The following is a 22,127-nucleotide window of genomic DNA, read 5'->3' as shown; positions in this document are numbered from 1 at the left end:
AGGCTCCCGTGTCCAAAGTGGTGATCGTTATTGCTCAAAACCCCCCCACCCTTCCCCTCTCTCTCTCCCCCTTGCACCTGTGCCAACCTAAATTCTCCCTTCCCTCCCCCCTTGTTCCCAGCAACAAGATCAAGTCAGTGCATTCCTCAGTGATCGTGACAATGGTCACTATAAGAACTCTCATGTGACCCGGAGCCACCAGCCTTAGGGATTGTACACAAATTATAATCCCGAGGCACTCAGACTCATACTGTGAACTGTACTACCCTGAATTGTGAACTGTGTCTATCACGTATCCTGCGAGATACGCTTGCCCCATTCAGCAGCCCAAGAATTGATGAGTCTGAAATATTGTGAGACATTCTTTGCCATTGTGTAGGATTTGTGAATATACGTGTAGGTTGTTGCCTTGAGTTTTTAAGCCCTGATCCTCCTATATTTGTGGTATAGCATCGGTCTTGAAAAGAACCCAATACTAATTAGCCAGGCGTTCTTATGATGGGAAGCCGCCCTAAAAACACCTAGCATAACAGGGGGTGTAAACTGCAAGCAGGGAGGTGAAATGGCGGGGGACAGGGCGACATGGAGGCGATTTGTTTGTGGCCACCCCTTACGGGATTAAGGCGTCTGGCAATAGATAGAAACGCCTGTATTATTACGTCACCGGGAAAATTCGCCATCGTAACAAAAACAAGACAATTCGCCGTCAGGACGATTCCCCGTCATTTATTTACCAGTTCATTAGCAAGTAGATAGGCTTGCCCCATTCAGCAGCCCAAGAATTGATGAGTCTGAAATATTGTGAGACATTCTTTACCCTTGTGTAAGATTTGTGAATATGCGTGTAGGTTGTTGCCTTGAGTTTTTATGCCCTGTTCCTCCTATATTTGTGGTATAGCCCCGGTCTTGAAAAGAACCCAGTACTAAGCCAGGCGTTCTTAGGACGGGAAGTCGCCCTTAAAAGAACCCACTGGTGGCAGCAGTGGGATTGACCAGGGCCGAGTTAGACTGATGGAGGCACAAAAACAGGGAAAATATCAAAATGGCGACCAAACTGCAAGCTCAGCTACCGGGACTTGTGCCCATGGAGTACGAACTCTCTGTACGCTACGTCTAACCCTCTGTTGTCGCCTCCTAGGGGTGTCGTGTCGCTGCACGCTGTTATCATTTCACCCCCCTTTCCCATATGCCTCTCTACTCCATCCCTCCCTCTCCTCCCCCTCCCTCTCCCCCCCCCTCCACCTCACTCACATACACTCTCCTCATTAGTCTCTCTCTCCATACGGCCAAACCACTTCGATGTGTTTCTCCTAATGCATCCTGTCACATCCACATCCACATCACAACGCTCCTTCACTTCCTCATTTGTCAGGCTGTCTCTCCATGTGACTCCAAATGGTCCTCTTAAATAACACAGGCGTGTTCCAAGTAATACAGTATCATGTTTGAAACTCGAGCGGAGTAATTTATACGTTCTCAACTTCAGCGAAGTTTTTTGCTGAGTGTAATTCTGCAGATAGAGGTGCACAGGTTTGAAAAGGAGATTTAATATTTAATGCTTTGCATATTTTATTAGGGATAAAAAGATAACTGCAATAAAAATCAGACATGTGTAAATGAATTATTCAATCCGATAACGAAGACAGACTATGACCAGTTTGTTTTGGGTCTCGGTCCTGTGTTTTCCTTGCTGTCTAGTTGTATGTGTCTCAATGTGAGCATTAAAGGCGGTGATTTAACCAGACAGTAACGATAAAAGTCTTCAGAATGGGAGAGAGAAGCCTGAGTGACACCTGTAAGTTGCCTCATTAATGCTCGTTCACTTCGGTATTGAAGGGTGCATTTTTGTGATTGTATGAGTGTATCTAGTTGATAATGAATTACACGAAGCTTACCTCAGCGTGATTTCCAATGTACGTAGTGGATTATGTACCAGGCTTTTAGTAACTCATGTGTCGCTGTGTAGTGCAAGAATTACCTGCCGTGATCTGTACAGCTGGTGAAGTCAGGACATTTCTCAGATGCATCATATTTCCACACCATATCTTTAACAGGGTTGAGAGATCATTAGCAGAGTTGAACTTGACCTTGATTTTATTCTGTCATATCCAACATCAGTAAGTTATTACCATAATGCATATACCAGGTATGTCACTGGTTTGCCCCTCCAAACCAGTAAGCGAAGTGTGATTATTTAGTGATAGGAGAGCTCCCGGTCAATTTTCAGTAGCTTTATTTTTTCCGGAAATCACTCCGTTTGGAGATGAGGCCTACCCAGGGCAAAATATACTGGTACCTATTTTTAGGTAGTTAAGGAAGCAGCCAGGTTGCCCACAGCAGTGTTTACCGACGATCTCTCCAACTGGCTGTGTTGTTTACCAACCATTGCTTCGAGTGGACGCGTCAATGTATCTCGTGTCAAAGCAGTGGGAAACCTAATGATATAAGCTAACCCAACCTGACCAAACTTAATGCGTTTGACAGCCAGTGTTCAAATGTGAAAAGTTTGCATAGGAATGTTAAATATGGCCGGCTACTAGCAGATGTCGGCGGAGATCCAGGGTAATTAAATACAGGGTTTTCACATTAAATATACCGGTACATTTTCAAAAACAAGTTTTTAGTGGAATTGATTCATAATAACATGGTTGCAAAGTATTTCCTGGATCAAGTGATGTGAATTACCAAAAATGGACTTAGCTTACTTTTCTCTTAAGCTGTACAGTATTGCATTTTTGGTCAATAATTGGTAATTCACATCTTTCAATCCAGGAAATCCGACATGACCATGTTGTAGACTATGTTATTTTGAATCTGTTCCACTATAAATTTGTTTTCGGCAATATATGTTTAACGTGTAACTCCTATATTTCATTACCTTGGAACTCCGCCGATGTCTGCCAGTAGCCAACCATATTTAACGTTCTTAACATGCATTTTTTACACATGAAAGGTGGCTGTTAAACACAAGATAAAGTTGGATTAGGTTTGGTTAAATCATTAAGTTTCCCATTGTTTTGTCATGAGGTACGCAGACGCCTCCAGTCGGAGCGATGGTTGGTCAACAACATGGCCAATTATTATGATCATAGGTAAACATTGCCATGGGCGACCTGGCCACTTCCTTAACTACCCTGTACCTAAAAATAGGCATATTTTGCCCTGGGTAGACCTAATCTCCATAATGAGTGATTTCGGACAAAAATGAAGCCCAGATTCATTCAGATCTCACTAAAATCTACCTGCAAATATATTTTTTGTTTCAAAATCGAGTGATGTGTATTACCAAAAATTTACCCATTTTTTTTCTTCTTTGACCATCATCCACTCACTTGATGTACTGCTGCCTACCTCTTCCTTAGCCTTTATCATTCTTTTTCTGTGCCTGCCCTCCTCTCTTCCTATTTCTCCCATCTTTCCTGTTACTACTTACTGCTTTTCTTTCCTTTACAGGTGGCTTTACATTGAGTGACAAGCCAAATTGTTTCCTGTAAGCCAAGAAACCATTTACAACGCTGGGTGGTAACCACATAACCAAACCATACGTGCTCCCTACGTGTCAAGTGGGTTGGTGGAGGGTTAGTGCCCCTCCCCGTAAAACAAATAACTCAGAGTCTAATGGCCACCCCGTACAGGATTATGGCATCTGGCAATAGATAGATAGATAGATAGAAACTTTAACCAGCTTTAAAAATAATTGGTACTAACAATTGTGTAACATTGGCATTGTTTACAAAACATCATTAGTTAACATGCAGATCAGGGCCAATGGGGGATAAGCCAACCAGGAAAGCAGCATTCTTTGGTCTTACTACTGGTATTTGTTATTTCTGCCAAATTTGAGTGTCATGTGTGAAGTATGATCATTAAACAATCTTTTTCATAAACTTGGGGAGGCATTAAAGTACCATACTGGTAGCTGTTAAGTTTATCCACATATTCAGTGAAAGGTTTATTGGAATGCAGTACAGTAATTGTAATTAAGATTTCCCAACCTACAGCATCGTCTGATGAGGATGAGACTCCCAGCTTCTCGCTGGCGGGGGAGAGAAAGCGTTCCCGTCTCAGCATTGACATTTCCCAGCCTACTGTGTCCTCTGATGAGGATGAGACTCCCAGCTTCTCGCTGGCGGGGGAGAGAAAGCGTTCCCGTCTCAGCATTGACATTTCCCAACCTACTGTGTCCTCTGATGAGGATGAGACTCCCAGCTTCTCCCAGGCAAGGGAGAGAAAGCAGCCATGTCCCAGCTCCGATTTTGTCCAGGCAGACGAGGAGAACGGAAGCAGCCCAGGAGAAGAAATCCCCAATGCGGAAAACTCCATAGACATGAGAAGCTATAGTAATTTTGCTCACCGTATGATGGTATGTCTTTTGATTTCAAGATATGTACTACTGTGTGGTGGACTAGTTAAGCCAGAGTCACATTGGGCAGAAAATGGCTAACATGTTAGCCGTTTTTGCAAGCCAAATGACCATAGTCAGTGGGATTCAGCTTTGCTAGGAGGTTTGTTGCTGTGATAAGGACTGAGATGACCTAAATATCATTTTTTGACATGTTTTTAACTGTGAATGAAATATTCAGTTAGAGCAGGAGGTAAGTTTAACTGAAAGCGGCTCACAAGAGTGGCTAACATGTTAGCCACTTTTGCCCAGTGTGACTCCACCTTTAGTCTTAATATGGTAAATCAGTTACCCAACCAAAGCTAGGAGGTACTGTAGTGACTATAACTAATTTATTAGCTACCAGTTGTGTAGCTTTTACTTTTTTACCATGTACTTTTTAATGTAAAATAGGCCTGCAGCTCTGCTACACAAATGTTATCAAACTGTTTATGCAGTGCTTATCACCATGCTACTTTAGTTCTCACCTTGACATCTAGTGTGGATATGGCTGTTTTCACTTAGTGGAGACAAACTTTATCAACATGACGTTGGTACCGGTACCATGTGTCCTGTAAAGCCAGCCTAATGCTGAAGTTAACCATGGTACACTTGATGGTTTGCATTTAATGGGTTTGGAAGCAAGTCAAGTACCAAAACCACCTGACTCCCTAATAATAGCCGGAAACTAAAGAATGCAGTGATATGTAATAGAACCTTTTGATAATGTGTTGCAGCTTGAATTTTGACTTTGTTATTGTGGTTGAGTTCCCTGCCGAAGAGTGATAATTGTGTGGCTGGTTACCAATCTTATAGCCATACTGTACATCACTTCTGGTATTTCGCATGATAGATGGTACAGTCACAGTAACATTGTGGGGTTGCAGGGAATTGAAAAGAAAGGATTATGGATTGCATATTGCAGTATTTAGAGGAAGGCTTATTATGGTAGCATGCAGGTAGGAAATAGGAAAGATACCATATGTTTAATGGGAAGACTTCAAACTGGAGGGGTTGGACACAGTTTTCAGTGAACTGTTCAGTATGAGAGATCTTTCTTAAACTGCGTGAAATTGCCATGACATAACAAAAATAAACTGTAATTGATGTCTTCATACCAAATGGATTAACCATGATTTATTAATACTGTATATGCATAGATTGAATAGCTAGGGATAATAAAGGGAATGACTGAGCAAATGCTAAAGTTTTAGATTACAGTACACCGACTTAGACCTTGGATGTCTTGCTTTCGCAAGTAAAACTGTAATGAGAGGTGCTATTGCAACTTGCTTATACTAGTAGCTAGTTCTCATTATGTTGAGACATTAGGGTAGATGTATTGGGTGGGATAGGGAAACACAAATTCAAGATAGATCTTTACTCATTACTGGTTTTGCCAATTTCTTTCTTTTTCTTTTTCTTTTTTTTCAGATGAGTGAATTCTCTTAGGCTATCCCAACTGTATACTGTAGCACTGCACATTTGCTGGATCCAGTGATTGCCTTTACACCTGACCTAGCCACATCCTTTTTCTCTCAGACATTTCATAGCACCCTGAGCTTCTGTAAATGACTGTGCCATATTATGTATGCATTTATTGTTTTTGTTTTAAACCATGTAGTAGGACGTTTAGAGCGTTTCTTTTTACATAGAAAATATGAGTACTTTTTTTTTTTTTTTTTTTTTTTTTTTTTCCCCCTAAAGTAAGCTTACCTCAGTCACTATCTGTCCACAGAAAAAATATGGGTATGAAGAAGGCAAAGGTCTGGGTAAGCACAGTCAGGGTTTGGTGGCGCCAGTGGAGGCCAGTCGTCAGCGTGGTCGTCGGGGTCTTGGTCTGCAGTTGGAGGGGCTGGAGGCATCCACAGATCTCCAGTGGGATGCCAGCCAAGAGGTACAGCTCAATTCACAGGGCTAGTGAATGGCATATTGTGTAGAATATAACAACAGTTGTGAGGGCCTGCAAATCATAGTATATCTAGCTGAATGGCCTGAAACAATCTTATAACAGATGTCAGATTACAGTATTGTGTAGTGATACTTCAGCCTTTCCTCTGTATTTACAAAAACTGATAGTTCAGGCCTTTGTAGCAGAAATCTTTTAGTTCAGCTGTATGTGTGTTGAGAGGCTTCGCTTGATCAGGGTGAGTTTCAGTAAGAGTATGTGTTTGTTGTATCACCTAGCTTCCACATGTTTGACACAGCATGGAAAAAAAGGAAAAAGAAAAGAATTACAGTAGTGTTTTTCTTTTATATATTTTTTTTCCTTGATTGTATCATATCAGAAATACTTACTCATTTCTGGTCATTAGCATAGGAAGATATCAGACCTCTGCCAGCATAGAAAAGTTAACCACCTAAGGGAAGGAAGAAGTAGATGTAATAGAACACAAGAGGATTATATATTGATAACTCTTTATTATTCAGTTTTTTTTTTTTTTTTCCCCTTAGCATATTGAAGTGGAAGAGGAGGTGCTTTGGCTTCCTCATTGCCCAGAACCACCTCCTGATTATGCCACGCTTGAATCCTGGCCCTTGGAAGGACCCAAGAAGCTTGACATATCTGACGAGACTAAATTTGTCGATCCCAAAATTCTTGAGGGCGTGCTGAGTTCGAAGGTGAGTGAAAAATTTTACTGTGTGTAGAGAGAATATGATGACCATTCGGTGAGAAAGTAAAGTTGCATCAGTACTTTATTTGGGAGGTATGTTTAGGGGTAATTTATTTATTTATATTTATATTTTTGTTAAATTACTGAAAGGTTTTGAAATATTCTGAACCAACTGCTGTAGTATAGTGGTGCATTTTGTTGTTTTATCCCTGAGACCACCAAATTGTTTTACTCAGTTTAGGAGAATTTATTTGTAAGAAAGGAGTTAATCTTCATCCTGATTGTAAGTCGCACTCCCTTTGTGTTAACTTCCATTTTTCTTGACCTTCAGAGTGTGTTCGACAGGCTGGACTGGCGAGAGCTGCAACGTAGTCGAGCCCGCAGCAATCCCTTTGAGACCTTAGGTAAACTCTTCTTCCAAAACCGTGCTGCACTGAAGATGGCCAACATGGATGCAATATTCGAGTTCATGTTCACGAGACCTAAAAATGAAGCAGGGGTGAGTATGTAGCTATAGGTATGTTGGTGAGTGTGAAGGACCGACCACGTCACCTTGAGTAAATCATATTTTTCATTTTTGCTGCTTCCATGTGATTATGTTCAGCTTAGGAGAGCTCTCTAATTGTGAATTGGTTAATAAAGGCAGTATCTTTAACCCATCCAGTCTGAAAAGTCTCTCCTGAGCAAAATAAAGTCATCTGGGGATTGCAAAAATAAAGCAGAAAACGCTTCATCATAAATGAGGTGTTCGGATGCATCCATCCTATATGAAAGAAGGGATATTGTAAGAGAAAATAGAATGGATTGGCCTAGAGAGTAGGTAGAAATAGTGTGTTAGGAAGTGAGTCAGGGTCTGTTTTTCCATGGTTGTTCTTTTTGGAAAAGTGAGGTGTAAAATTAACCTTGGGAACTGACAGGGACCAAGCTAGTTGGATGAATTATGAACAGAGAAGCACATGACAAGATTTGAAAATGCTCTCTTGACTTAATAGATTGACTGTATTTGGCAGGTAACATGAAGTTTGCCTGTAAGGAAAATGTAAATGCAGATGTTGAGGCTGTAAGGTAGAGCCAGTATTCTGGGGACTTGGATGGCATGTGAATGAATGTTTGGCCCATTTCACTGGGGATACTGTTGATATTTCCCCTATCATGTTTGCTCTTTCCTTGCTTTCTGAACCCCACCTCACCCTGTGCTTAGGTGGGAACAAGAGTTCAGTGACAGTGATGATTATAGTATTTTTATGAAGTGAGAAAAGTAAGTGACAAACCAAATGGTTCCCTGTACACCAGGAAACCATTTACAATGCTGGGTGGTAACCATATAACCAAATTATGGCACCTGGTGATTTAGTGGGTAATTAGAGTGCTTTAATCAGATTGAGCCAGTGCAGGTTTATATCCAAGGGGTGGTTGGGGTTTATTGCTCACATAATACTACTCAGGGATGAGTGGAACTCGTCACTCTCACCTGAAGCGTCAGGACCAACTTGCCTAGCCCTGGGCTCCTGCGGTCTGTATGGGGCAGCACTGGGTTAGACGATGAATGACTGAGAAAAGAAATCAGAATGACAATTATTATAACTTAATATTACTATTATTATTACTAGTACTACTACTGCTTCTTACAGGAGCCGCTTGTTGGGCCTGATGATTTACTATACTTCGCTGATGTGTGTGCTGCGCCAGGCGGGTTCTCAGAGTATGTGTTGTGGCGAAGAAAAACTGACTCTAATGGTTTCTGTGATGCCAAGGGTTTTGGCTTCACTCTTAAGGAGAATGACTTTAAGCTTCATGACTTCTTTGCTGCACCTGCTGAGTTCTTTGAACCACATTATGGTAATATTATGTAGTACATATACTATATTATGATTATTGATTTTTGTAGTAGGTGGTGGCAACCATCATCCACTCTCTTGATGTAGTGCTGCCTACTTCTTTTTTAGCCTTTATCATTCTTTTTCTGTGCCCGCCCTCCCCTCTTCTTATTTCTCCCATCTCTCCTGTCACTTCTTATTGCTTTTCTTTCCTTTACCGGTGGCTTTACTTTGAGTGACTAGTCATATGGTTTCCTGTAAGCCAAGAAACCATTTGCAATGCTGGGTGGTAACCGTATAACCAAACCATACGTGCTCCCTATGTGTCAACAAGTGGGTTGGTGGAGGGTTAGTGCCCTTTCGCGTAAAACAAATAACTCAGAGTCAAATGGCCACCCATTGCGAGATTATGGTGTCTGGCAATAGATAGATAGATTTTTGTAGTTTGTTTAAGGTTCATATGGTTGCTTAAGATAGGTTTGACAAGATCTACAGAATATTAACTGTCTGAAGTCTCTAGGGATGACTTTTTTATGTTATTCTTGCCATCTCCTGGTGATTAAATTCATCTATCTATCTATCTATAGCCCGACGCCCTAATCCCGCAAAGGGTGGCCGCAGACAAAACGCCTCCAAGTCACTCTGTCACCCACCATTTGACTCCCCTCCCCCCAACTCACCCCCCCCTCCCTCTTATACCTCTCAACTCCATCCCTCAGCTTGGGATAAATTTTTTTAACTGAGTGGCATAGATGCAGTCTTAATAAACTCCTTCATAACAAGAGACCCTTACTAAGTTGAGTACAGGTAAAGTAAACTTGTACAGCATGATCTTGTTTTACAGCTGGGATTCATTTTTGAAAACTTTGTATAACCAGTTTAGCATTGTGGTGATTGTATAAGTGAGAAAATTATAGTGAAAATGAAAAAAGGTACTAAATTCTTACTGATCTTATAAGTGAATGATTGTATACTTAATAATTGTATAAGGAGGGTGCACTCAGTCAACAAGTGTAAATTGAAAAGGATGCCAGGTGACTTCAGAAGGTTAACATGCAAGCCAGTCTAACTTCTTGCCATCCATTCCAGGCCAGAATGGGGTGGATGGGGATGGAGACGTGTACAAACCTGACAACATCCGAAACTTTTCCAATTTTGTGAAGCGTGAGACGGGAGGCCTTGGGGTGCACTTCATGATGGCCGATGGAGGGTTCAGTGTGGAGGGTCAGGAGAATATCCAGGAGATTCTGTCCAAGCAGCTCTACCTCTGCCAGTTCATTGTGGCTCTTGGTATTGTCCGCACAGGTAAGAAGTCTGAGGTCATTTTATTACCAGACCCTAACCAATTTTTGCCATGAACGAGTGTCAGAAGAAGCAACTATGAACGAGTCTTGGAAGGAGCATTTTATTATAGGAAGTCAAAGGTCATATTGTTACAAGAGTCTAACCAATTTTTGTGATGAACAAGTGATGGAAGAGGCAAAGTTCAGTAGTCCCTCACTATAACGGACTAACTGGAGGAAAGCCATATGTGTTAAAGTTGATACCGGTAGTCCTCTTTATCGTAGGGTTCCCCCTGAGGTGAGATTTTAAGCACATGTTGGGAAATAAATGAGTACAATAGCATATTCTAGTACTGAAAATTTTAACTATACCCATTTTACACCAACTTGGTTCATAGTTTTGCCCTTTTGCAGCTTATTTCACATCCTTTTCATAGCACTTCTGCATGACCAGTATGGTTTAGTATAGTCTGTTATTACAACCCAGCAGTCACAATGAGGAGAGGGCAATTTCAGGCCAGGTTGGAGTAAAAAGGGTAGGAAACATGTACTGCACCCCATTTAACGGACATTGTTTGTTTTAGCCAATGAAAGTTTGGTGGGCTTTGTGTTGTCCATTAAATCCAATATCTGTTATACTGGAGAGTGTTATAGTGAGGGTCTTTTGTATTATCATTGTTGAGGGTCAAGAAAATATCCAGGAAATGCATTAGGTTATTTACATTGGTAAGAGGTCAGGACTGAAATCCAGAAACTAATTTCTGCTCAACTCCTCTCATAACTCAAATTTATTTCTGCTAGGAGTACAAGCTGAGTATGTAATAATAGGTAATGAGTCCTCCTCATCACAGTACCAATACATTCAAGTCCCATCCTTTCAACTCTTCAGCTGCAATGCCCCATCAGGCTTTGCATTCAAGGATGCACTATGATTCCATCTATTCATTGTCATTTCTGTACGTTTGAATATCCTCTTCCATTACTGCCCAGGTCTCAACCATACATCATTACACTCGTAACACATACCACATACAAAGATCCATTAGCACCGTGAGAGAGCTCTAACATTGACTGATACTAGGTTTTGAACTCTTACAGATGGCCATTTTGTGTGCAAGCTGTTTGATGTGTTCACGAGCTTCAGTGTTGGCCTGGTGTATCTCATGTATCGCTGCTTCAAGTATGTTTCACTTCACAAGCCTAACACCAGTAGACCTGCAAACTCAGAGAGGTATGGTATTACATATATTTACTTTTTTTTTTTTTTTCTAAGTGCATTCCTTTTTTTTTTCTTGTAACTCCCATGTTATTTCAATAAGGAATGTGTGCAACTCATCTACCCTTCATTGTGCTGGTTTATGGTAGTCTTAGTGCTATTGCTCAGCTGGCAAAAGATGATTAATATCAGTTTCAGAATCACAGTAGGAAAATTATCTGATTATTGGAATTGGCTGGTTCTGACACAATTCCTGTTTTACAAATTACAGTACCGTAGATGAATATCATGTGAAAATGGCTTTGACGTAATATCAAGTACTTGCCTGACAATGTTATGCTTTGATTTAATTGCAGATAAGGAAAATAATATGAAATTTTTCAAACACTGTGAATGTGAGTGCATTCAAGTACTTGGGTAGTGTGATGAGTAAGGATGGAACTTTGGGGGGTGAAGTGCTTGATAGGGTACAGCAGGGAAGAAAGGTTGTTGGTTCACTGAAAGCAGTGATGAGAAATAGGGAGGTGAGTATGGAGGTCAAGAAGTCATTGCATGATAATATTGTGATCCCTACCCTGACGTATGGAAGCGAGGCATGGACCTTGCAAGAGGGGAAAAGGCCAAGAGTGAGAGCAGTGGAAATGAGTTACTTGAGAGGAGCATGTGGAGTGACATGGAGGGACAGGTTGACAAATGAAGAAGTGAAAGAACGTTGTGGGGTGGATGTGGATGTGGTTGAGAAGATTAGGAGAAATACACTGAGGTGGTTTGGACATGTGAAGAGAATGGAGAATGAAAGACTGACTAAGCGGATGTATGTAGTTGAGGTGGAGGGAGGGAGAGGGAGGGGAAGACCGAGGATGAGGTGGAGGGATGGAGTTGAGAGGTATGTGAGGGAAGGGGGAGTGAGCTGGGGGGAGGGTAGTTACATGGTGGGTGACAGTGACTTGGAGGCTTTTTGTCTGCGGCCACCCTTTGCGGGATTAGGGCATCAGGCTATAGATAGATAGATAGACTTTACCATTTACAGCTAAATCAAAATATAACTATTCAGCAAGTACTTGATATTATGTCAAAGCTATTTTCATATGATTTTTCTTTTCCAAATGTGGTTAATACTAGCTGCAAATATTATCAGTGTCCATATTTGAACTTCCTTGTAGCCCAGAACTCATAAGTGGTTGTTGGAAAATATTGTCATATTTTTGTATGGAAAATATTGTCATATTTTTGGACACATCCTTGACTTATAACTAAGACTGTGTGTACAGTAGTTTGTTACCTTTAATCTGAAGAGAACCCTTGATAGTGATGGCTAGTCTGAGATGAATGAAACCATGAGAAGATAACAAGAATGAACTAAAAATTGCATACAAGCTGAAGGGGTTACAGTCATAGCTCTAGATGTCTTCCAGTACAGTATGATCATCAAACTTTTGCCGTCCTTTTCAGGTATATCATCTGTAAGTGGAAACGAGAAGACACCGAAGATGTGTTCAGTTACCTCATGGAGATGAATGAGCGACTAATCAGTTATGCATCATCATCCTCTTCCTCATTAGCTTCCTTATCGTCATCTGAAACTGAACTGGACTTGGTAGAGCTGGTTCCATTTGAACACCTTAAGGCTGACCAGGAATTTTTTGACTACATCGTTACTTCCAACAATGAGTGAGTGTTAACATATACAGTAGATTGAGGTTGCATTGTTCATCATAATATTTATACAACAGTTGAATTTGAGGACTCTGAGAACCTTGACTTTGAAGACACTTTTGAAGCACTAAATGGAGAGAGAATGAGTACTGCCTAATGCCTGGTGATACTTCCCCACTTTGGTACACCTACTTTTTTGGAGGATGCAGTATATTGCTTGTGACATTTTCTTTTTCCTAGGAAGTGTTATTAAATGCTCAGTCACAAGAAAATAGATTATTTTTCATTGTAGGTATTATTTGTATTGGTGATTACTTTTCTTTGCAGATATGAGCTGTATTGGTACGGTAGTTGAGGCTGTCACCAAACCCCACCCATACATTGCCTTTTTTTCATAAGTATCTTAATACAGAATTTGTTACGGTTGTGCAACTCAGCAGACTGTATAAAGACTAGCCTGACAGAGATCTCTGTCCTCTTTCAGCTCAGTTGATGTTCATGAAGTCAGAATGAAGTGTTGCTTTGACTAGTAAGCAAAGAGACTCATTTTTATCTCAAAACTAAGGCTCAATGAATTTTAGGCAGCCATGATTGACTCTATTAGGTAGGTATATGTGATGCTACAGAACGTGGTGACATTTTTCTTGCCTATCTGATGGTGTCAGAATTCCGTGGGATTGAATGATGAGTGAGTGGAAGCATGGCCCATTGAACTGGGCAAACTTAAGCTGTCTGAACTTGCTACTCCTCACCTTGCCTGAGGGTGGGAAAGGAGATCTGGATAATGATGATGATGATGATGATGATGATGATGACTTAATTTTCATATTGTGGGTGTGACTTAAGTTCCATCAAGTGAAAAGAAGCTAATCATAACTCCTATCCTAACCTCTCAGGCTCGGTTACCGTCAGATCATTGGCCTTCGTAAAATCCAGACATTCTGCCGTGACACACAGTTAGTGGAGTTGCGGCAGTCTGAGCTTCGTCAAAGTAGTCTTCATCGATGGCAGCTTCAAGATGTTGCACGCATTGCACCACAACGTTCACAGCCCAGCAATAAATTTGCTCAGCTTCATGGCAGTGATAGTCATGGTTGGTATTAGGTGAAGGGTGGGAGGTTATATATACCATACTGTACATAAACAGCTGTGATATATAAAAATTCATACAGTACCCATAAACCTGATTTGCCAGTTTCCCACATGATACGAAGTATATGGACAAGGTTATGATATATCAGAACATCTTTTTAGCTTTTTACAAGAACTGACTGTACTTCTTTTCCCCAACTGCAGATTATATGACACCTGGACCAGAGGATTTAACTCTCGGGAACCTACGGGAGAAACTTCGTGGGCCCTACGATCACCGCTGCCTCCTGTTGGCTGGTCCCAGGGATGGCAGGAAGGACCGTGCTTTTTATCTGGGTCTGTCATGAGGTTCAAGTTGAGGGTACAGCATTCTTCTGATTCTGTATTTTTATTTCCTGCCATGTAAAGTGCTACCAGGGGCATAGGTCAGTCTCCTCCCTTTAAAATTTCTTGACTCCAGCATTTATCTTTTTTTCCTCTCATTCTCCATGTAAAATGTAGCCAGGGGATAGGTTGATCTTTTATCCTTAAAATTCTTGACGGCATCCTTCTGATAGGTAGTATTTTTATTTTCCTGCCATGTATGAGTAGAGTGCTGCCAGGAGTACAGTAAAAGCTTGATATAATGAATGCGGGATAAAACGGAAGCTTGAGAAAACGGAACTATTTTTTTCTGTAAGGTACTCGTAATATTCTGGAAGTTTTCCGTTCTGTTGCGAGGCATCAGGTCTCCGTAACAGAAACAAGCTAGTTTGTCCGTGGCTGTGGACAAATTGTGATGCACTGGAATGTTTCCAATCAGTCACAAGGCGCGGGGCTTTGTCATAGGCCACGGCAACAAGCAGCTTTTTCCCAGGCTGGGTGAGGCTGTTCACCTCGCCGCAGTCTACCAGCAACCCCTGCATAGTTCAGATCTTCCCTCCAAGTGTGCGTGATTACCTGGGCATTACAAACTTTTCTGTGCCTTTTCTGTAGAAAATAAGCAAACCAAACGTTCACCATGCCAAAAGTGCAGGAAAAAAAGGAATGGGTGAAGCTTTCTATGGGCCAGAAATTAGAAATAATCTCGAAGCATCACGCCTGACACATGTTTGGGGGGCTGTGTCAAGCGTGATTCTACAAGCAAGTCATATCCCCCCCATTTGGAGGTGATTTTTTTTTTTTTTACTGTTTTATTTATTATTATTACAGTATTATTATTATTGTGGGTTCTGACTGCTCTGTGTGTATCATTATGACCAGCATAGGCAGCATGTGTATGTGTAGCAAAAGAAGCTATTTAGTAGCAACTGTGTATAGGCTTCAGGTCACGAGTTAGGGAAGAAATATGAGAAAATCGCAAATTTCTGGAAAATTCCTTTCTATCTATGGTTTTGGAACGGAAGCTTGAAAAAGCAGAATATTTGATAAAATGGAATAGGGGTTGGCTGAATTATTCCGTTATATCAAGATTTTACTGTATATACCAGTTTGTTAGCCTCAAATGTTCTTGACTATTGTTGCCTAGTAAGCACTTGCATCTCAGTGGGGGTGATGTGAGATCAGCTGTTTTTATCATCAGTATGCTGTTAGTGACAACAGTTGAAATCACAGCCTTGCTCTACATGCTTGTGTGTGATCTTGAAAAGTTGCAGCCATGGGGAGTAGGCTGGGTTGTATATATGTTCGAATGTCCAGATGATCTACACTGTAACCGTTTAACCATGGTTGCTTATCCTCAGGCTTGTACACTTGAAAGGGGTAATGTTAAATCCCCCCCCCCCTCCTCTCTCTCTCTCTCTCAATAGCCTCAGCATTTGACTCAAGACGGTAACACTGATCATAGTTTGCCATTGCAGTGGGAGAAGGCTCTGCTTGCCTTTGTACAGATGTAAAGTTGATCAGGGTGCAGAAATTATCTTGGTACAATGCTGCTCAGTGTGTGTTGGAAAGATGGGGAAAGGAGGTTTGATTTTTTTTTTTTTTTTTTTTTTTATATAAAGGTGGTAGGTAGAAATAGCATGCTTTGCCACCAGGTCTGGGCGGATGCAATGTCTTCCGGTGGGATGGGCGCGGACATGAAACATGGCTTCGTGTGGACACCCGTGTGGAGTTGCCACCGGACACCCTAGTGTACGGGGAGCTGGTGACAGAGTACCGAGGGGACAGCAGGACACAACGCAAACTCACCACGTTGCACCTTATTGATGCACTGGTGCTCAATGGCAAAGATGTCAGAGGCTCTCATATTGTTGAAAGGTAAGACTATTGCTTTTGCCGTCTATAATAATGATTCAGTAAATCCCTGTTATGTGTAGCCTTTCTTAATATTTGTTCTTGATGTTAATCCCATAACAATGCAAAACCCCAACCATATAATCCCCCTTCCCCACTAAGAAAAGGGGAGGAAAAATAGAATCTCTTGCGGATGACACTACTACCATGAATTTTCAAGCTTATTATCATCATGGTCATCATTTTATCCTGAAACATTGTCATCAGTATTATCCATGCTAGTACTGAGAGCATTTGTCTTTTTTTTTTTTTTCTTATGGCTTATAATGGTGTTAAGGTGGTAGAGGTGAGGAAGGCCATGAGAAATGAACGCATATGCTCCCACCTCAGACTATAGTGAAGTACCGAGAGGCATATTGAACCAGGGTTGTCAGAAGGGATTACCAGATGCAGCAGCCAACATTTGCATCATTGCAGCCAAATTAGGAATATAGTATGTTCGTAGATTGAAGGGGTTACTGTACTTACAGTGTATCTTGCTGTTACAGACACAGATACTTGAAGAAGTTTGCACGAGCGGTGAACAAGTCAGGACGACCAGACCTGGCACCAATAAGATGCAAAGACATTTTCCGTGTGGAGGAACTACATGATGTACTTGCGAAGCCCAGGTGATAATAAATTTTTTAGCTTGTGCTCTCTCTCTCTCTCTGTCTCTCTTGTGTTTTTCTTTGCTCTCTGGACTCCAGTCTGTACTCTCTCCTCTCGCTACCTCTGTCGTGTTTTCTTTTTCTTTGTTTTCTGGAACTTGCCTCACTCCATCCATATGTGGGAAAAACAAAGGTTTGGTTAATGATGATAATGATGTCTCTGCTTATATTATCATTCTCCCTGTGTCAGGAAGGGGAACGGAGTGGTTCAGTGGTAGAGCGCTTGAGTTTGAGAGTTCACACTCCGCTCGTGTAGCTGCTTTTGCTGGAAGGGATAGCGCCCTCCTGTAACCCTAACAGGGCTATATGATTTATCCAGGCCTAGCTCGAGGGAATAATCCTTTATCACATCATCATCCATCCAGTCCTATGTTGCCCCATGAGGAGCATAGGAGCCCAGGGCTAGGCAAGTTGGTCCTGGCATTTAAGATGAGTGACCAGCCTCACTCATCCTTGAGTGGCATTACGTGAGCAGTAAACCCCAACCACCCCTTGGATATAAACCTTCACCGGCTCAATCCAATTGGAGTGCTGTTATTACCCACTAAACCACCAGGCGCCAACATATGGTTATATGGTTACCACCCAGTGTAGTAAATGGTTTCCTGGTGTACAAAAAACCATTTGGCTTGTCACTCAGTGTAGAGTCACCCACAGGCAGAAGGAAGAGGAAAGAATGAAGGAAAGAAAGACAGAAGAGGAAGTGTAAAGTCACCCATAGGCAAAAGAAAGAGGAAAGAATGAAGGAAAGAAAGACAGAAGGGGATGGATGGAAAGAAGGATAGAGGAGAGGAAAGGGCAGACACCCGAGAGCAGCACTACATCGAGTGAGTGGATGGTGAGCACCCCCACCTACCACATATCCTCTATCACTTGCCAAGAAATTACTCCGTTTAGATATACTGCATGTCCCCTCAATACAAGAGACCTTAAGTTGAATTAATATTGTCTGGCTGCAGAAGAGTCAGCTGAAAAAAGCGTCGCCCAGATTCAGGGAGTTGATAGTTTCTTGTTTCTAATTCTTGTTTCCAGATCCTACCCACACTGAATACTGTTGTGTGAAGTGTGTTAAACTCATTAGACACCCCAATTTATTATACTTAGATTACCATAAGTCTGATGTGCTTATCTTGAAGTAGTCTAGTAGTGAGAGGGTTGAAAAGTTATAATTTACTTTTGTACTGCTAAAAATTCCCTGAGCTGAAGAAATTGGTCTGGATGTAGCCTGAATAAATATCCAAGTCCCATAGGAAAGGAGAAGTTAATATGATGTTGAGTGTGATTTATATTGATACTGTAGCTGAGTATTGGACTTTGGTTGGTGTTACTGTAATATTTTGCTAGGTGGGGGCACTCATCATCCACTCACTCGATGTAGTGCTGCTCTTGGGTGTCAGCCCTTTCCTCTCTTCCTTCCTTCTTTCTTTCCTTCCTCTTCTGTATTACTTTCCTTCATTCTTTCCTCTTCCATCTGTCTACAGGTGACTCTACACCGAGTGACAAGCCAAATGGTTTCCTGTGCACCAGGAAACCATTTACTACGCTAGGTGGATGAGTGAGGCTGGTCACTCTCATCTTAAATGTCAAGACCAACTTGCCTAGCCCCAGGCTCCTACGCTCCTCATGGGGCAACATAGGATTGGATGATGGATGGATGGCACCTGGTGTTTTAGTGGGTAATTAAGGTTCCAGTCGGATAGAGCTAGTGCAGGTAAACTGTATATCCAAGGGGTCGTTGGGGTTTATTGCTCATGTAATGCCACTCAGGGATGAGTGAGGCTGGTCATTCTCATCTGAAATGTCAAAACCAACTTGCCTAGTCCCGGGCTCCTACGCCCCTCATGGGGCAACGTAGGATTGGATGATGATGATGATGATGATGAATTTTTATTGATTATATAAGCGAGTGACTGTATACTGAGCAATCATATAATTATGGTGTGCAGTAATGTGACTCAAAATGTGAGATGAGCAATCATATAATTATGGTGTGCAGTAATGTGACTCAAAATGTGAGATGGAACTGAGAGTTTTTGACCTTCTTTGATGGTTTCCCTTCATGTGCACTGCTTGTTCCTATATCGGGATCCTTTTTAACCTAATGTATTACTGGACCATAACATTGTAATGATGTTGAAGATGATTATGACTTACATACATTACCCCCATTGTAGGCTTCACCATCGTGTCATGAAGGGAGGGTCAATGATGAGGCGAGTGTGGATAGAGGTGGAGGGGGAATCAGGCAAGGACACCCACTACACCATCCCCACAGGCCTCCTCTTCCTCAAGTGCACTAAAGGTCAGGCATGAAATTACTTGTATTAGAGAACATCATGTTTATATAATGTGCATTGTTTTACCTGGTTGTGATTGAGAGGGCTCCAGTAATTTTATTATATTATGTTTATATTTAATCCTTGTTCTCCCATTTCTTTTGTTGTATGGTAGTAGTGACCTGTGTTGTTATGCTGTCATGATCTTTTTAATGTAATCAATCAGTTAACCATGTTGCATTACTTCCTGTTTATACAAACTTCCTTCAGCTCCTTCACTCTCCCTTGGGCTGTAGGAGGAGGGCAGCATTCACCCTCCAGTCCACTGAATTCATATTCAGATGAGCTTGGAGCAGCAACAGTAGCATTATCAAGTAGAGCTCGGTACCATGAAAACATCAACACATTACTGATAAAGTGTTACCCCTCAGACCCCTGGATGATGGCATTTAGCAGGAGTCAGAACCGCAAGTACTGGTTCAACACACACACACGCCAGTCCACCTTTGTTTGTCAGCCAGATGTCATTGCTCCATTCAGGTGAGTCGGAAAGGAAGAGAGGACAGAAAGGAGATGGGAAATATGTGAGAAGACAGGATAGAAAGAAAATGGGAAATGTGTAGGATAAGGAGAGGACTAAGGGAAAAAAAGGGAAGGCTTTGTGAATGATGTGTGCTTTGATAGATTGGTGGGTCATGTGTAATGCCATACTGGGAGGAAGAACATGTACAGAATTAAGGTGATGCATGAGTATTACACGAAGGAATGTGTTTAGAGAGACAGGTGAATCGGACATGTGGAGAGCATGACAGTAATTGATTGAAACGCTGAACAGACCTGAGCACAAATGGGGTAGCTTATGTGGGTATAGTAAGGAAAACATTGATGAGGTCAGAGGAGGGAAGGTCAGCGTTAAGGGGCTTGACCAGAATGCTGTGGAAGATATTTTCGCCTAAAAAATAGCCATCAGGGTAACAAGGTTTATCCATGAATGCATGGAATACTGCCTTTCAGTATGTATGTACTGTATATACTTTGTATAAGGTTTCTTCCGTCTTTTATTCCTTTCCTTGTTTCTTGATCCTGCACATCCCATGTCATATGATATTAGATGTTATGTACACTGCTTAAATATCAACAGGATTTTTATCAGTGATATACAAAAGATAGTAAAATGCAATAGGCAGAGTAAATCACTAAGTAAGAGTTGTTATGAAGGCTCCAGTCCTTAGGGTTGGGATCATTATGACATACTGTACTGTGCAATCTGTTTCCATCTCTCTCCCAGTTCCTCATATCGTGGTGGAATGGTTTGGTGGTGGGAGATGGGAGTGCATGTATTGGAGGAGGAAGAGAAAAAAGAGGAGGAAGAGGAGACGGGAGGAGGGATGTCTAGCAATAAACTCCACCGATCTACTCTTCTCTCGCACATAGCAGCTCATCGTTAAGTTGGCACATCACGTCTCATTTCTCCGGCTTTCATTTACTGTATGTAACTTTTATATGCCTGGAATCATGACTACATTACTGTGTATATTTTTATTTCTGTGTGATTTCATGTTGTTCCCTCACAAGTACCCAAGCTCCAGTCAAGAAGATTGTTATGACGACTGTTACTGCAAGATATCGTCATTTGCTTGACATCATTTTATCATTTATTCTTGCTGCAGTGATTTTTTTTTTTTTTTTCCATAATACAGTAAAGCCTAACTGGGCACCCTAGTAGTGTTGGGGATAATGAAGACAACATCTAATCTCACTATTGCTGAATGAAATCATCTGCTTGTAGCAATAACGACACAAAACACATCTTTATAGTAAAGTGTTTAAGTCCTTATCTGAAGCAGATTACTCTAAATTAAAGTCATCTGACACTGGTTGAAAGAAAATCAAAAGTTGTCTAGCTGTAACCAGGTTGTAAATCAAGACAGTTTTTAATAATTTTGCTAGTGAACTTCTCATGAGCTGAATAAAATCATCAGACGTTAGATTGAAAACTGGAAATTATATAACTGCAGTAAAACCTTGATTTACTGTAGTAGACTAATAGTGGCAAAATCATGTCCGTTACTGCCAGTTGTCCATTATTTGCAAAATAACCCCCCCACCCTCCCTGCCCAAATGACCATAAAATCCCACTCAGATACCTCCCATTAACATATAGGCAGTCATCACAATAAGCAGAACAAAAAAAAAAAAAAGAAAAAAAGACAAAGTTTTGAAGTACTTTTATTGTTGTTGTTATTATTATGTTATCATCATAACTATTATTATTATTATTATTAGTGCCTAAAAGAAAGCATAAATCTGCTTATGCTGTCCAGATTGACTAAACAAGATAGCATCATCTCTAATTTTTTAGTGTATTCTTGTCCAAATGGAAAAAATAACAAAATGATGAAAATAAATTATAAAACTGAATTTAAAAATGCCATTAATGAATTTAGAGAAGAAAGAACCATTGGGATGTTGTGGAAAATGAATTACAGACTCAGTTTTGGTAGTGTAGAGAGGTAGATATTGTGGTTCTGTTGTTCGTATTCGAAATCTCTGACCTTGCAGATGAATGTTGAATTTAATTAAATTTAACTTAATCAGGTCCTGTCCACTAAATTGAAAACTCGTTAAATCGTCATTCACTAAATTAAGGTATTATTGTACTTTGCAACCAAAGGGTTATTCACCTCACAATTACATTGCCTTTTATACTCTGTTCTTGCTGTCTGTAGATGATTTATTGAGCCTCAGGGGGACTTTAAATTGGAGATGTTTAGGACTTTGAACTGGAGGTGTTTTGAGCTTTGAATTGGAGGTGTCTGGGACTTGGAACTGGAGATGTTTAGTCTTTGAACTGGAGGTGTATAGAG

At 41.1% G+C, this 22,127-nt stretch overlaps 1 protein-coding gene across 1 annotated transcript; it reads left to right on the top strand.

Annotated features, from left to right (window-relative positions):
• The first annotated feature begins 1,042 nt into the window (after nucleotides 1-1,042).
• Cmtr1 (Cap methyltransferase 1) lies at nucleotides 1,043-20,708 on the top strand. The gene is made up of 16 exons (XM_080274595.1): nucleotides 1,043-1,089; nucleotides 3,967-4,363; nucleotides 6,120-6,278; nucleotides 6,836-7,003; nucleotides 7,328-7,495; nucleotides 8,628-8,835; nucleotides 9,903-10,118; nucleotides 11,195-11,327; nucleotides 12,765-12,983; nucleotides 13,865-14,061; nucleotides 14,265-14,396; nucleotides 16,076-16,298; nucleotides 16,823-16,945; nucleotides 19,159-19,286; nucleotides 19,692-19,800; nucleotides 20,549-20,708. The coding sequence occupies exons 1-16, from the start codon at nucleotides 1,043-1,045 to the stop codon at nucleotides 20,706-20,708; spliced, it is 2,787 nt and encodes a 928-aa protein (XP_080130721.1).
• Nucleotides 20,709-22,127: the final 1,419 nt, after the last annotated feature.

This window comes from Coenobita brevimanus, chromosome 58, assembly GCF_032717465.1.
Source record: "Coenobita brevimanus isolate Jiangsu-jjx chromosome 58, ASM3271746v2, whole genome shotgun sequence".
NCBI classification, from domain to species: Eukaryota; Metazoa; Arthropoda; class Malacostraca; order Decapoda; family Coenobitidae; genus Coenobita; species Coenobita brevimanus.
Note: the sequence above shows the minus strand (reverse complement) of the source record. Positions and strands in the feature narration are given on the sequence as shown.

Excerpts from the sequence above, each read along its gene's own strand:
- Cmtr1 (XM_080274595.1), top strand. The coding sequence starts at position 1,043 with ATGGCGACCAAACTGCAAGCTCAGCTACCGGGACTTGTGCCCATGGA. Across the intron at positions 1,090-3,966 it reads CCGGGACTTGTGCCCATGGA|TACAGTAATTGTAATTAAGA; the intron begins GTACGAACTCTC and ends ATTGGAATGCAG. Across the intron at positions 4,364-6,119 it reads ATTTTGCTCACCGTATGATG|AAAAAATATGGGTATGAAGA; the intron begins GTATGTCTTTTG and ends ATCTGTCCACAG.